General features: G+C 41.1%; 1 protein-coding gene across 1 annotated transcript; it reads left to right on the top strand.

Annotated features, from left to right (window-relative positions):
• The first annotated feature begins 974 nt into the window (after positions 1–974).
• On the top strand, positions 975–13,043 carry LOC134536849 (ADP-ribosylation factor-like protein 3). Its single transcript, XM_063376872.1, has 4 exons — positions 975–1,155; positions 4,102–4,362; positions 8,161–8,397; positions 10,856–13,043. The coding sequence occupies exons 1-4, from the start codon at positions 1,153–1,155 to the stop codon at positions 10,895–10,897; spliced, it is 543 nt and encodes a 180-aa protein (XP_063232942.1). The 5' UTR covers positions 975–1,152; the 3' UTR covers positions 10,898–13,043.
• The last annotated feature ends 2,643 nt before the right edge of the window (positions 13,044–15,686 follow it).

A 15,686-nucleotide genomic window follows, 5' to 3' on the forward strand; every position in this document is an offset into this window, starting at 1 on the left:
TTCCACCAGCAGGGGCCAATACTGGTGAGTGGAGGCCGGGCTTTGTGACCTTCGGCAGTACGACATCAGTTATATGCATATAACCACTTAGTTAATGTCGTGGGTCGTCAGTACCAGCATGGTTCACTTGTCCACAGCTGAAGTTGCACACAAGAATACACGAATACACTCTTGATTCCCTAACCAGTAGAGAAGACTGGTTCCTAGCTGATGTTGGCATAGAAAAATTCTGACATATACACATGAATACTGACACATTATTTTATTACATAAATGCACTTACATCGGTGTTATATATGGCATGTTCTATGAACACTACATTCGAATGTTTATGGTTAACATAGGAGTCTTAACAGCAGTCTCTTTAAGATTAGTTGATTTGCTGGTGTCAGCCAGCAGCGTAAATTTCAGATATCTGTGTGGTCGGGCGGGTGATGTCACCACCGTGACATCATTACAAAATTTTGTTCCTAAGTAGATACTGTGAGGTAAAGCCCTGCACCAGAAAAAGGCTTGGGGCCATGTGAGCAAAAAATGTTATTAAAAAGGTTCTTAATATCAGAACTGAGATCAGTATAACAAAGTTAAGGTATCCCCATGTAACAATGTGTCCATCGCGGACCTTTGGACTATGTGAAATGTCATTAGAGTCTGGGTCGCAGGAGAGTATGGCGTCACTCACGCACTAAAACCATCTAAGAAAAACAAAGCTAAATGAAAAATACATTCATATTCAAACTATGTACTTAACATTTTATCAAATAAAACATGGTCCTTTTAAAACATGTCTTAAGGCACAAATTAGGTTGATGTTAAAATTTATTAATGTTTTAAAATACGAGTGGGCATGTTCCTCTATTAAGGCCAGTTACTGCTCGAATCGAGATGGATTCCTGTCCTGCCAGGAGCTATGTCACCAAATGGTAATATAAAGTAGGTGATAATCTTTGACGCTTGGTACTATGTTACACAATTTTACATACTGTTTATTTATCTAAGGTTTGATAAGTAGTACAGATGTAAACAAAAAGGCAGCCGATTGATTTATTTGAGGTTTTGCACTCTGTTACTAGATAAATAATGTATTTCTATTACTTATTTGTGTCTGTTATTTTAATTGCTTAATTGAATCAGTATTCATTCACTTTGATAATGGTAAGATCACTTTTACATTGTGTTGGTTTGATTTTAATATTTTGTTTATATATTTTATTAATATATTGTGTTGTTTAGTGAATACGACCTTATCAGATATTGCTAATAGGTGGATCATTGTAGTCATTTTCCCCTTTTATTTATTACATGTATGTTGCCGTTTCTTTGTATGTGTTATTGCTTTACATTTTATTTTCCTAAAGGCCATGTCACAATTTGTACGTGTGTATAGCTTTCACCCGCACAATTTCTCGAATTCATGGCCCTGTACTGTAGCAAGTGTCTCAGAATTATATTGGAAGTAAAACGAGAAAAATATTGAATTGAAAATTGCAGCAAGTATTTTGGTTTCGTTGCTGATACCTATCGCTATGCGACAGATTCTGATATAAGTCACGTGTCATTATTGAGGCAATCTGTATGCGAGCACAGAATGGACTCACATATGGTGGCGCCTGCATTACTGCACAGGCAAGCATTAAAACTGGGAAATAAAATGTCTTCACAGTTGCAATGACAAAAAAACACCTGTTAGATTACCTACAAAACTATTTTCATTATTAATAAATACCACGCTTGACTCAAGTAGTACCAAACAGAAACACACTCAAAGTTAACTTGGTGCTAATGATATACTGACATGAATACATCACTTCACCTATAAATGTTTTATAAATAATTAATTTTTGACAAACTTGCTCTCGTGTTTCAAAATAACCACCACAAAAGTCAATGGAACTAAAGAAATTAATTGAAAGGCTTTTATTTTTTTCAGAAGCCTCTAAACTATAAAAGTACCCTGTTCTTTGTATGTCACCATTTACATGATCTGTCTGCTTCCATGTAGAAAGGGTCTTAGAGTAGACAGCAAAATCATAAAAATGAATTCATTAAATATGTTAAGGTAAGAACAAACCAATGATTTAGAAATATTGAGTAAGTGAAATTCGGGTACTTCTCTCAGATGATTAAAATTATTTAATTATATTAAATTATATTAAAACAAAACATACTTGCACCTTATGTAATGTTTATTAAAAACTTTAATTATTGGAAATTTCTCAGTTGGCAGGTCTATTTTAACCTACAATCCTCACCTCGATTATAGCATAACTTGCTGTATTATTCTAGCGTGAAAGTTCTAAATATCTAAATTAGCTAATAATCTGCTTTTTTGACTGTATTTTAACTACTTAACATATTGGCCCTATATAAAAGCAAATGTCACATTTTATCATAGGAAATTTTCGTGACGTTCTGATTGTAAGGATTTTGGATGCGCTTTAATACAGAAGGAAACAGTAAGGCATAAGGTCCTCAAAACATTATTTGAAAACTCACCAAAACTCTGAATTAAGTCAGAAATTAAAAACAACCTTTATTGTTTTTGCATTGTCGAGGTGTATGTAATGGTGTAAAGATTGTTATTTGTAGTGGAAATATTTGGGTAAATATGGTCAAAAATCGCTGAACATTAAATTTAAAAAAACTAAATTGAACTTTAAATAAAGTTGCTTTGGGGTGCACAAAGATTTATATGGAACATCTATGTACCAAATTGCACGATTCTAGGCCTTATCATCTCTGCACCACACGAATGACAAGAGAGATGTAAGGGCAGGTAAACTCTCACTATTTTATTATTATAGGTACATTTCCTTTCAGATTATTGGAAGATGTATTTTGTAATACAATTGACATAAAAACTAATCAATTTCAAGCTTTCTCGCCATACTTAAAGTATACTTATATGCAGGAATGAGATTTTATTTTCCAAGAAATTTTTGAGGACTATTATAAAATAGTAACTGTCAGGAACATTAAAAAAAAGTGCATTATTTTATTCATTTTATTCTTGGCTTCTGGGATGAAGTCACGTCCTTGTAAGTGTACCCAATGTTTTGGCATGCCTTGTTGAAACCATTATCAAGAGTGACAAACAATTCACCCATGATAATGGCTGAAAGGTTGCACACCTCGTCATTCTCGAGGACCTAACCTCAACACATATGCCCAGAAGTAGTTTGTGCCTGGCCGCAAAAGCCTACGATATTGCTAGTCGCATAACCCTTTGTTTTATAGTGGTATTTCTATGATACCACTTTGAAAAAATGTTACTATTCGCAATGTTTCAGTGGTATTGCTGAAATACCTCGCGTAAGTCTTGTACTGCTATCTGGCGATCATAACAATCAACATTTGCTGCTTTAATTTTTCCTTCCGCCACGTCTGCTAAAATTTACACAATAGATTCTAATTTATTTTTAATATATTTCTGTGTGCCTCAAAGGTATAAGCCTAGAAGTAGTTTGTGCCTGGCCGCAAAAGCCTGCGATCGTGCTAGTCGCACAAGCCCAGAAGTAGTTTGTGCCTGGCCGCACAAGCCTACGATCTTGCTAGTCGCACAAGCCCAGAAGTAGTTTGTGCCTGGCCGCACAAGCCTACGATTTTGCTAGTCGCACAAGCCCAGAAGTAGTTTGTGCCTGGCCGCACAAGCCTACGATCTTGCTAGTCGCACAAGCCCAGAAGTAGTTTGTGCCTGGCCGCACAAGCCTACGATCTTGCTAGTCGCACAAGCCCAGAAGTAGTTTGTGCCTGGCCGCACAAGCCTACGATTTTGCTAGTCGCACAAGCCCAGAAGTAGTTTGTGCCTGGCCGCACAAGCCTACGATCTTGCTAGTCGCACAAGCCCAGAAGTAGTTTGTGCCTGGCCGCACAAGCCTACGATCTTGCTAGTCGCACAAGCCCAGAAGTAGTTTGTGCCTGGCCGCACAAGCCTGCGATCATGCTAGTCGCACAAGCCCAGAAGTAGTTTGTGCCTGGCTGCACAAGCCTGCGATCGTGCTAGTCGCACAAGCCCAGAAGTAGTTTGTGCCTGGCCGCACAAGCCTGCGACCTTGCCAGTCGAAGTGTTCGGTCGCGGAGTGAGAGCGGCCGGTCGCGCAGGGACTGCTGGCGATCCTGCGCAAGCTCAAGTCCTGCCCCGACCGGGAGCTGCGGCTGCTGCTGGTGGGGCTGGACAACGCGGGCAAGACCACCCTGCTCAAGTCCCTGGCGTCGGAGGACGTCTCGCACGTCACGCCCACCCAGGGCTTCAACATCAAGTCGGTGCAGTCGGAGGGGTTCAAGCTGAACGTGTGGGACATCGGCGGCCAGCGCAAGATCCGGCCCTACTGGAAGAACTACCTCGAGAACACGGACGTGTTGGTACGTGCGCGTCCCGTCTTTAGTTTCCAGTGTGCATTTAAGTACAGCTCTCTCTTCTCAGTGCTCTGTTGCCAGATATGCACCATAGAGCACAAAACATTTAGATTTTGTAATTTAATTTTAAAAATTTTTTTATGTATCCGAAACATTGTATTTTCTAAAGAAAAATTTGGAATAAGAATTTCGGAGATATACATTTTCCTGTCGTATTTTATCATCTAGAGCATCATCCGATAACATTAACTATTTATTTCTAACGAGACGTGATTGAAAGACACCATCTGGTTTTGCTAACAATTTTTATATTCATGTAATATTAAAAAGCCTGCTCTTTTGAGCATAAAACCTGCTTTCATTGAATGCCTTGTTATTAATTGTAACTGACTGCTACAAATATTTCCTCCTGTGAAATAATAATAATAGTTATCATTGAAAAAAATTTTCTGTCATAATGACTATAACTGTAATAATACTGTCGACAGATGCTATTTTTTGGTCTTGGAGAAAAAAACAACAAATAATAGTAAAACTTCAAAAAGATATTTAAACCTATTGTAGTTAAAAGACGGTATACAAAATAGAGACTTAATGTTAACAAGCGGGTTAGTATCAGTCTGGCAACACTGGTCGCCATATATTCTGTGCTGCAACCTAAGCGTGATACATACTTGGAACGGGCTCTCTTTGTTATGATGGCATACGTATTAACATGACGACATGTGGAAACTGTAGTCCGGCAACTTTTTTTTTCGACCTGCGCCGACCCCCAGTGTCAGGCGGCGGTCACCTGATTCCTAGCGGAGTGGAGTGGGAGGGGAGGGGATCAGCTACCAGTTGTGTGCTGCCTGGGTACGCCGCTCCCGAGATCGCGCTTCGCAGGTCGGGTTCACACGATGCGGCGTTGCGTTAAGGAGGAATATAATACTTTTCAAGCCACGTCGCGAAGAGAGTGAAGTGTGTTCGTGTACGTTGTCCTCGACAGAGGGGTGGCCCTCCCCTACCTGCAGACGATGCCCGGGGGGAAGGAGGGGTGGGACCTCCCCTACCAGCAGATTTTTTTTTATTTTTTTTTTCCTAGCCTAAGTTAATCTAAGTGTGTAGGGGAGGGTCCAGGTTAGGGGAGGACCTAAGTGTGTCTCAGGCCGAAGCCTATACACACTACCATGCGGGTTTTTAACCATGCAGGATAAGGGCGCATGCATCGTGTGCTATTAGGGTTTACTGGCCAGCCATGGCTGCAATTGGCGCCATGACTGACGCCCCTTTGGTCGCCTAGCTTAAGAGCTAGCTAATGTGACCCAGGTAAAACCTGCATAGACACAGGGAAAACCCTTGGCCGGTTCATGCGGGGATCAAATAACATGCATTAAGCAAGCAGGTAACTACTGGACAAGAGGAAGAAGGGTCCAGGTAAGAAGAGTTGGAGGGGCTGAAAAATCAACCATGCTGGAGTTGGGTGCTTGGGCCTTGCGGCCCGCATTTAAAGGTTGGGAACTCCTGGGTTATTATTAACCAGGGGCGCATGCGCCCCCAGGGGCGGGCGACTTCACTCGTCGGCCCAGCCACAGCTGCCCAGGCAGCCACAGTTAAAACAGAAGTGGGCAGATGAGCCAGTAAACCGGCTCGAACTGCTGGCTCTCGGAGCGAAAGGCAGCCTGACATTGCGCCATCTTCATCTTCCTTCTTCCAGTCAACAGCCAACGACCTTTCAAGCCAGGGTGGGGGTAAGTCATTCAGGCGAATGAAGTATCTTGCGAGTTGGACCCTCTTGCCCCCCACATTTCCCGGGTCGGTTGAAGGTCGCGCCGCCCAGGCTACCACTGGCTCCAACAGGGCCCCAACTTGAAGGCGCCGCCATTTCTTCCTTCAGAATTCCGATGCTGTTCAGTTCCGTTGCGCGCGCGGCAGTCCACAGCTCCGCAAGTTCCAGCCCGCAGTTCGTCTACACTTTGCATCCAGGGCACATCGAGCTCCCCTGCGGTGCCTTCGCCGACGAAGCTGCTTTCTGCCGCGCGCCGAGCTACATTCAGGCTACCTTTCTCCCCGACAGCCGTGATAACGACTCCACAGGCCGGCCATTGGTCCGCGGACTGCTATTGGTTATTCACAGCCACCCCAGCGAGATTGCAACTCTCGAGCTGGGCTCCCGTATCCGCCTGCCCGCGGGACGCGATCGGTAGCAGTTGGCGCTGCTAGGCCGCCCCCAGCACGCACTCAAATCCCACACGCACTGCCAGCCTTCGGTTACCCAATAGGGCGCAGGGAACTCCCAGCCAACAGCCCGCGAGAGAGATACGCACGCCCCGAGAGACGACCACCGACTACCTGCAGATGATTCCCAGGGGGAAGGAGGGGTGGGACCTCCCCTACCTGCAGACGATGCCCGGGGAAAGGAAGGGTGGAACCTCCCCTACCTGCAAACGATGCCCGGGGGGAAAGAGGGGTTGGGACCTCCCCTACCTGCAAACGATGCCCGGGGGGAAGGAGGGGTGGGACCTCCCCTACCTGCAGACGATTCTAAGGGGGAAGGAGGGGTGGGACCTCCCCTACCAGCAGATGATTCCCAGGGGGAAGGAAGGGTGGCACCTCCCCTACCTGCAGACGATTCCCAGGGGGAAGGAGGGGTGGGACCTCCCCTACCTGCAGACGATTCCCGGGGGGGGGAGGGGTGGGACCTCCCCTACCTGCAGACGATGCCCGGGGGGAAGGAGGGGTGGGACCACCCCTACCTGCAGACGTTTCCCAGGGGGAAGGAGGGGTGGGACCTCCCCTACCTGCAGATGATTCCCAGGGGGAAGGAAGGGTGGCACCTCCCCTACCTGCAGACAATTCCCAGGGGGAAGGAGGGGTGGGACCTCCCCTACCTGCAGAGGATCCCAGGGGGAAGGAGGGGTGGGACCTCCCCTACCTGCAGACGATGCCCGGGGGAAGGAGGGGTGGGACCTCCCCTACCTGCAGACGTTTCCCAGGGGGAAGGAGGGGTGGGACCTCCCCTACCTCCAGATGATTCCCAGAGGGAAGGAAGGGTGGCACCTCCCCTACCTGCAGACAATTCCCAGGGGGAAGGAGGGGTGGGACCTCCCCTACCTGCAGAGGATCCCAGGGGGAAGGAGGGGTGGGACCTCCCCTACCTGCAGACGATGCCCGGGGGAAGGAGGGGTGGGACCTCCCCTACCTGCAGACGTTTCCCAGGGGGAAGGAGGGGTGGGACCTCCCCTACCTGCAGAGGATCCCAGGGGGAAGGAGGGGTGGGACCTCCCCTACCTGCAGACGATGCCCGGGGGGAAGGAGGGGTGGGACCTCCCCTACCTGTAGACGTTTCCCAGGGGGAAGGAGGGGTGGGACCTCCCCTACCTGCAGATGATTCCCAGGGGGAAGGAAGGGTGGCACCTCCCCTACCTGCAGACAATTCCCAGGGGGAAGGAGGGGTGGGACCTCCCCTACCTGCAGAGGATCCCAGGGGGAAGGAGGGGTGGGACCTCCCCTACCTGCAGACGATGCCCGGGGGAAGGAGGGGTGGGACCTCCCCTACCTGCAGACGTTTCCCAGGGGGAAGGAGGGGTGGGACCTCCCCTACCTGCAGACGATTCCCAGGGGGAAGGAAGGGTGGGACCTCACCTACCTGCAGACGATTCCCAGGGGGAAGGAAGGGTGGGAGTTAGGGAGGGAGGAGCTGCGGGGAACGGAAATATCCAAGGCCAGGTCATAGTACGGCGAAATGCCTTTAATCCGGCATTCTTTGGTTCGGCAAATTTCTTTCGAAACATCCGTCCGGGGGTGGGTGTGTTGCCTGCGCAGATCTACGTGGTGGACAGCGCTGACCTTGGGCGGCTGGACGAGACGGGCGAGGAGCTGGAGGAGCTGCTGGCGGACGGCCGGCTGGCTGGCGTGCCCCTTCTGGTGTACGCCAACAAGCAGGACCTGGTTCACGCCGCGCCAGCCGCGGAGGTGGCAGAGCGCCTGGGGCTGCCCGCCGTCAAGGACCGCGCCTGGCAGATCCAGGCCTGCTCCGCCACCGCCGGCGAGGGCGTCAAGGTGCGGTCCGGCCTGTCCCTCCCGCCCGCTTCCCCCCCGCACACAGTGTTGCCAGGTTGAGGGATTTATCCCTCAGAGTAAGGGATTTTGTTGCATTGAAAGGGATGGAGGTGATTGCAAGCCGACCAGGTCATAAATGTAGGGATTTTCGGAGAGTGTGAATGTCGTCTTCTTTTCTTGTTTGCGCTGCAGACACCTTATTAATGAGGATATTCAGTTTTTTCGATATTTCTGTCAGCGAAGTTGGTGCATCTACAGCGTCCTATGAATACCCAGTAACTGAAAAAAAAAAATGCTGTAGTTGTTCAACAAAAACATGTACAAGAAGGATCACAAAGGAATCTGAAATTTCTGGACTCTTGGCTGCTGAAGACGAAGAAGATGAAACTCGTATCTAATGTCAAAGTCTTTAGGCCAAACAAATGTGGTTCATACCTAGACAATACACTTACGCCTATTAGTAAAGATTAGTACAAAACCATAATTTATGCACGTTTTTGAAGAAAGGGGCTTTGATAAGAGCATCGTTGTCTTACATATCAAGCAAGCATCATTTCGAAATCTGTATTAGTTAATTAGTTATAAGCAAAATGAAAATAGCATTGAATCTTATGATGTTAACGCGGGTTGCGTAGTGCCCCTGAAACACTGGAGTGGCCTCTTAATGTCCTTAAAAAGTCCTTGAATTATTTGTCTTTAATTGAATAAGGGCCCTTAAAAGTCCTTAAATTTCAATAAGTATACTTAAAAAAAACTCATTGAAGACTGATAGCATGCAAGAAATGGATAAATTCTGCAATTTTGTTTCCGACATGGCAGCAAACAACTCTTGCCCATGCGCAGTGCAGATGGCAAATTTTTGGGCCACATGATTAGAAGTTATTTATGAAAAATTTGGAATTCATTTTGCATATTTTGTGTGTCACCTTTAAACTAAAAATGTTGATTTTTACTGCATTACTTTGAACTTATGAAGTAAATGTAATTAGTGATCAAAATAAACGTCAGGGCTGCAAATTTCAGAAATTACCAGAGACAATTCTGGCCAATGGGAGTTTATATGTAACAATTGAACTAACCAACAAACTATTCAACATTGTATTTTTCTTGAGGAATTTTGTGATGTTCATACAGTTTTTTACCTCTTGGTGGTAAAGGCAGTGAAAAAGATTTCCTTAAAAACTCTTTAATTTTTTATTGCACAAGAGGGTACAAACAGTGTTATTGCATTACTTTTGTAGATTTATTGATAAAAAATTTTTTTATCCAATTGAATTTTTGGTCTCATATTTTGTCGCCAGTTGTTAACTATGGGCCATGGCGGTCGATAAAAGGTGATAAAAGGTTTTTAATTCCTAGCAGATTTGAACCCTGATATATTTTTGCAAGTGAGAAACGTGGCAGGCGTTGCCAGTGGCTTTTCTTGGGTTACTCTGCAGTTTCTCCCTGCCGGTCTGTTAAAATTGAAATTTTCCTTATGACAGAGCTCTACAAATCCCAGGTGCCAGGTTTGCCATGTCCCTAACTTTTCCTTGCTGTCGGCTGACCCCTGCTAAGATACAGAGATATAACCAAACAGTGGTTTTAAAACATCATCAAACAAATTGTGTTACAAAATCTTGTACAGAAATGTCCGGGTCCAAGAAACCGAGATGGTATCTAAACTAGTGTGCGTATATTTCACCTGTGGTGCACAGCACACCATGAGCTGGTAGATAAATGAAGTACTTGGTATGGATCAGTCGTCAGCATCCTCCATATAGGATCCATTCACCGCGATTGCAGCACCCATGTGCCCCAAATGCTTAGCAACGTCGCATGTCTGCAACTAGACAGCAGTGCAACCTGAAAACAGACTAGCATTGGCGAGCACGGCATTGCACTGGCGCTGTATGGTTTACTTGTCCGCTGTGCGAAGTTTGTTGTATGAAGTAAATAAGTGGAAGGCTTTAACAACGCGTAACTACAATAACTCTACTTGAAGGGTGAAGCTGAGCTTCATGTCTTTCGTCAGGATTTTTCTTCTTCTTAACGACTACACCGTGGTAAACTTAGGCAATTGTTGCCGAGAGTCTGTGAGTTTTGTTCAGCCATATGTTGTGTGTCCGCTCCGTAGCCATTTCATCTGTATGGCCGCCCTTGAGTAGGGCAGCTTGCTCCGGATTTCTTATGATCAATATAGCCAGAGGCAAGCCAACTGCGTTTTTGCGATATTTGTGAACCTATCTTCATCGACACTGTCAAGCTGGGATGCTTTCATGAATGGGTGAAGAGGATGTAGAGTTTTGCATTGAATTAAGTTCACAAGGGGAAACAAATGAGTGGTGGTAATGTGTTAAAAGATTTTATTGGGGGAAATATTCTACTTACCTAATACACAAGAGATTTTGGTTTTGTTTTTTTCTGAAGTGTAGTGAAAGTAGAAAAGTGAATTGTGTGTGTGAATTTTTGTTTTCAGGATGGTATGGAGTGGGTTTGTAAGACAGTGCGGAAGAAATAATTTGGCAGTCGAGACAAAATGACACACTGCAAGTAAAGGTATAACTTATATAATTTGGTATGTTCTCTGACTGAGGCCTAGTCATGCGTGGAAGTTCTTGAGGGACTGTTCGTCTAGTCAAGAAGTCACATAAGACAAAAATTGCATTTATTTATTTTTATTTTTTAGTATAAACTGATCTTATACATTCAGTATTACAATATGGTTTTATCTGCCTATCTTTGTGAAGAACTTTAGTGTGAGAGAATGTTATATTATTAGAAAACCATAATAAAATTTGGTTATGACTAGGCTTGTGCGACTATCAAATTTAAAGTTTGAATTTAAATTAAATTCAAACATCAAAATATTTTGAGGTAAGAATATTGAATTTGAATAGCATTAACTAGGTAGGGAAAAAGTTGTTTATATTTTAAAGTTATATTTTAATAAATATTTGTACATGATTTGTGCAGTGGAAATAGATATTTCTTGTTATTGTTACAATATAAAAAAATTGGAAAATATAAATTACTTATGTTTTCATATTTTTGGGCATTTTTGATAATGCCAGATTATTGCTTACTTGATTTCACATTATAAATCGTAGCTTAAGCATTTCTGCTGTTCACTGTTGATACAGCTGTTCATGTTTAGGCCATTAATGTATTAATACCGGGTATGTTCACATTTTTTTTATATTGTACAATAATGACCCAAATATCAGTGTTGTTTATACATACTTACACAATGTTATATGTAACAGCTTCTTTAAACTAATCAATAATGAATAATAAATTATTCCTTTGATTTTTGAAGCATAATAGTTTGAAATCGAATCAAATATGAATAAAAAATATTTTTTTTTATTTGAAATTATGGATATTCGCACAGGCTTAGTTAAGGCATAATCATGTTCCAGTAATGCTAGTTTGAAGAAAGTAAAGCAGTTTATATTATCAGCTGATCAACTTTTAAAAAAAATTACCTCTTGAATGTTTTATACAACCACAAAACAAAATGGTGTGTAAAGCTCTTATATTCTGTTTGAGATAGGCCATGTTCCGTTATTAACACAAAGGCACAAATCTGATTACCTGTGAATATTGTTCTGCTACTCCGGGCTTTTGTTTTTTTTTGGGAAAAGGCTAAGGAATTGTTATCATACACTTGTGCAATTGGTCATTAAAGTGCACAATGCACGCACTTCAAAATTACTGTTGGGGGAATCAAATCCTTGAAAATACCATTATATCTTTAACATTCAAAAGATTTCATATTTTAGAAAGAAAATTCAGAGGAATGTAGTTGAGAAGGGGAAATTCAAACAATAGCACCTGTGTAGTTGACAAGGACTAGATTCTTGATCACCACAGAAGCTGTCAAAGAAATGTTCGTGTCTGCTACCAGCTACAGTGCTCTGGGAATGTTTATCATTTTTGACACACAATAAATTTTTTTCCTTAACATGTAAATATTATTGATATTATTTTAAAGTAAATTTTTATTAGATTGAATGTTTCTACACTGCTTAAATTTGTGTTTTTTCCTGATATGTTATCTTTGTTTGATTCCTGGCTCTGAAGATCTAGATTCCGATCTGAGCCACTCCTTTTTAAGAATAAAATTTAATGTTTGGATTTGACCTATCACTATTAAAAATGCTTTTTTCTATGTTTTACGTAATATCTGCAACTGCTTGCACATAATGTGTACGTTCCAGTAAATTTGTTGTACCTTATTACGTTGGAGTATGAATCGCTTTAGCGGGGAAGAGAATAACAGTACCCTTTAAATTTATGCCTTTGCTTGAATTAGGGAACTCATGGTGTACAGGAATGTAGTCATGGAACTTGGTTATATATTTTATATATTGGCCATATTGTTTTATTGAAGAGCTTAGCACTGTTTGCTGCATCTTTGAGGGACTTTGCTTATGCTTTATACTGAGCTGTTATTTTATGTTAATAATTTTTATTTTAATATTTTTTAATACATTTTGTTTTTTCCTTGTAACTTACTGAACTTACACGTTCAGCTTTACATTTTTAATACTATAGTGTGGAAGCACAAAGATAGCCATGTGTTTAGAATGGCTGAATAATCCGTCCAATGTGAAATATTCATTGTTTGAAAAACAAAGACTTAAATAAAATATCTCTCTGTATTAGCAGTTTATTTCTAGTGTAATGTCTACTTTTAGTGTCTGCCTCCAAAACAAGGACTACCATCGTGAAGTAAACTGCTACAGTGATTTTCTTTAAGTTGAACTACCACCTTCTCTGCAACTTATTTTTTTCTGTGGCATCTTAAATTAAAGCAACAACACTATGTTTAAGTTGTAGGGAGCTAGAATCCTTTTGATATCCCTACAAGCATAAATTATGATAATTTTAAATGCTTGAATATATTTGAATCTTACTTTTTGAATTCTGATCTGATCTGTGGTTTATCCCAGGTTTGTGGAAATTAAGGGGGAGGGTAGAACCTAGAAATGCTATTCATAAAGGCAAAGAGTTTGTATATTTTTAAAACTGTTAAAGAAAGTCTTTTTATACTTGAGTTACATTTGCATTCATTCTTTATAATTATATGAAATATCAGTAATTTCACATGAAAATATTTTTTTTGCAGCATATCATGGTCAACTTATTAAATTTTTTTTTGATCCAAATTGGTTAAATCCAAGGTTGCATATTGCCCGTTAGGTAAAAGAACTACCTATGTATGAATGGATAAGATGAGTTGCGATGCTGTGGCCCTGGCAACTATCGCCCGTAAAGGTTTTTGGTGGGGCTTAGAAGGTCATTGTTAGTACATTACCAGCAGCCGGGCATTATGGTGCTGCAGTGTCAATGCACAGAAAAAATTTTGGTATTGGTACTTTTACAAAATATTACTTTGGAAACCAGTTGCCAAAAAAAAATATCCTAAGTAAAAAAAAAAATTGGAGCAAGTCCTTGAAGTACTTACCAGAGATGTGTAACATCTAACCTCGGTATCGAGCAAATTCATGTGTTCTCATGTCGCAGATACACTTATAGTACGAAACTCTTGAGTCTTGACACAAAATTTCATGTAGAATTCTTTAAAATAATGTGGAGGGTGATAAACATACGCAAATTGCTTCTACAACTACGTTTCTTGACACAAATCACATGTAGTTTACGCACCCACCGCTAAAAGGCACCGTGGTTATGCATTTCCGTTTATTTACTTCCGTACCATTCACAAAATTATTCCTCTAAAATGCTGTATACAGAGAGCTAAGAAGTTGCACATTAAAATATTGTAACTTAGAATGTCATATTGCTATGGTTATTTTTGCACATATGATATACGTTTTTGAAAATAATACTGAATATTTCTTGTAGGCAAATTTTTGATTATAATTATGAATAGTTTATTTTTTGTATTAGATTCAACTTTTAGAAATAAGTATTGAGTTTGTTGCAAATTTTAAAAATAGCATTCCTCATGAATTGCTCGTTAACCAACGTTCGCTGTTAAGGTTCAGTCATTTGTGTGATATAAATACCCAGTTTAGATGTTTAAAATGGGACACATAATCAAAAACATGAACAGTACTCCAAATTTTAAACATGCAACAAGCATTCGAAGTTATTTCATTACTATCTCATAAAACAGTAAGAGAAAAATTGCTTCGACAGTTCAAAACACAGACGGTTGTGGAATTTCAAACATAAAAATAAACTACTATTAGAATTTGTTTCATCTCATGCACTTGTAGGGAAAAAAATAAACATCAACCATGAACTACAACACAAACACTCCTTTGCGATGGTCATGAAAAGAGTGAACGCGATAGTTGCAACGCCGTATAAATCAACCGTAACAATCGATCTATCACGATGCGTCACAGTGACAGTTTGCTTACTGTATATATCTATAACGAAACAGACGCTGCCACTCATAAAGTACATTAACTAACCTAAATAATGTTTCTGAATTTCAGAGGAAATTAGCAAAAAGTATGTTTGTAATATTGCTGAAGTAAAGTACAGTTTGCCTGGTTGCCGTAACAACAAAAACGTGTGAATTGTTTAAATATAAGCTAATTTAATCTATTTCACAAATACAGAAATTAAAAAAATATTTCCTGTGAAATTGGTAGAATTTTGCTGTATTTTGCAGTTTGCAAAAATTTTGTAGGTTAGTATTTAGAGTAGGTGGTTCTGGGGAATGAGGCAAATAAAAAGGTACACGACAAGGAAAAAAAATTTTTAGTGACATTCCAATCCTCATTCTTACTATTTGAATTCAATATTCATTTTCAATAATAATTTGGCATTTGTATTCGTATTTCGTTCTAATAAAAAAAAATTGATATTCGTCCAGGCCTAATTTCTTGTTACAGCTATGAAAATCGGCAGATAATTTTAAATTTTTACTTTGATCTTTTTATAAATACAAAAAAAAAATTTTAACCATGGAAAATATAATTGAATATTCCACAACAGGACTTTATTTAGCTTATTATGTGTATTAATGTGCACAGGTAATACTGGAAAGCTATTCAGAGAATGTTTTACAAATAACTTTTAACTACTGTAGGTACTGGGATAACAAAGCATGAATGCCCAGGCAAGAATTGGAACCCAGTATTACTGAAACATTTTCTTGCAGCGATACAGTTGTTTTCATGTAAATGTACAAATATCTTAAATTTTATATGATTATGTCAGTTCCATTTCTACAAAGTGAATCATTCGATCATTCGTAGAGTAAGTAGGTATAGACATAGAGCAGGTTTAGGCTACAGCGCAGTAGAGAATATTTGTAGTTAACA

The sequence above is a fragment of the Bacillus rossius genome, chromosome 11 (genome assembly GCF_032445375.1).
Source record: "Bacillus rossius redtenbacheri isolate Brsri chromosome 11, Brsri_v3, whole genome shotgun sequence".
Lineage (NCBI taxonomy): Eukaryota > Metazoa > Arthropoda > Insecta > Phasmatodea > Bacillidae > Bacillus > Bacillus rossius.

Coding starts and splice junctions, on each gene's coding strand:
- LOC134536849 (XM_063376872.1), top strand. Junction 4,363..8,160: donor TCGAGAACACGGACGTGTTG/GTACGTGCGCGT, acceptor TTGCCTGCGCAG/ATCTACGTGGTGGACAGCGC. Junction 8,398..10,855: donor CCGCCGGCGAGGGCGTCAAG/GTGCGGTCCGGC, acceptor TTTTGTTTTCAG/GATGGTATGGAGTGGGTTTG.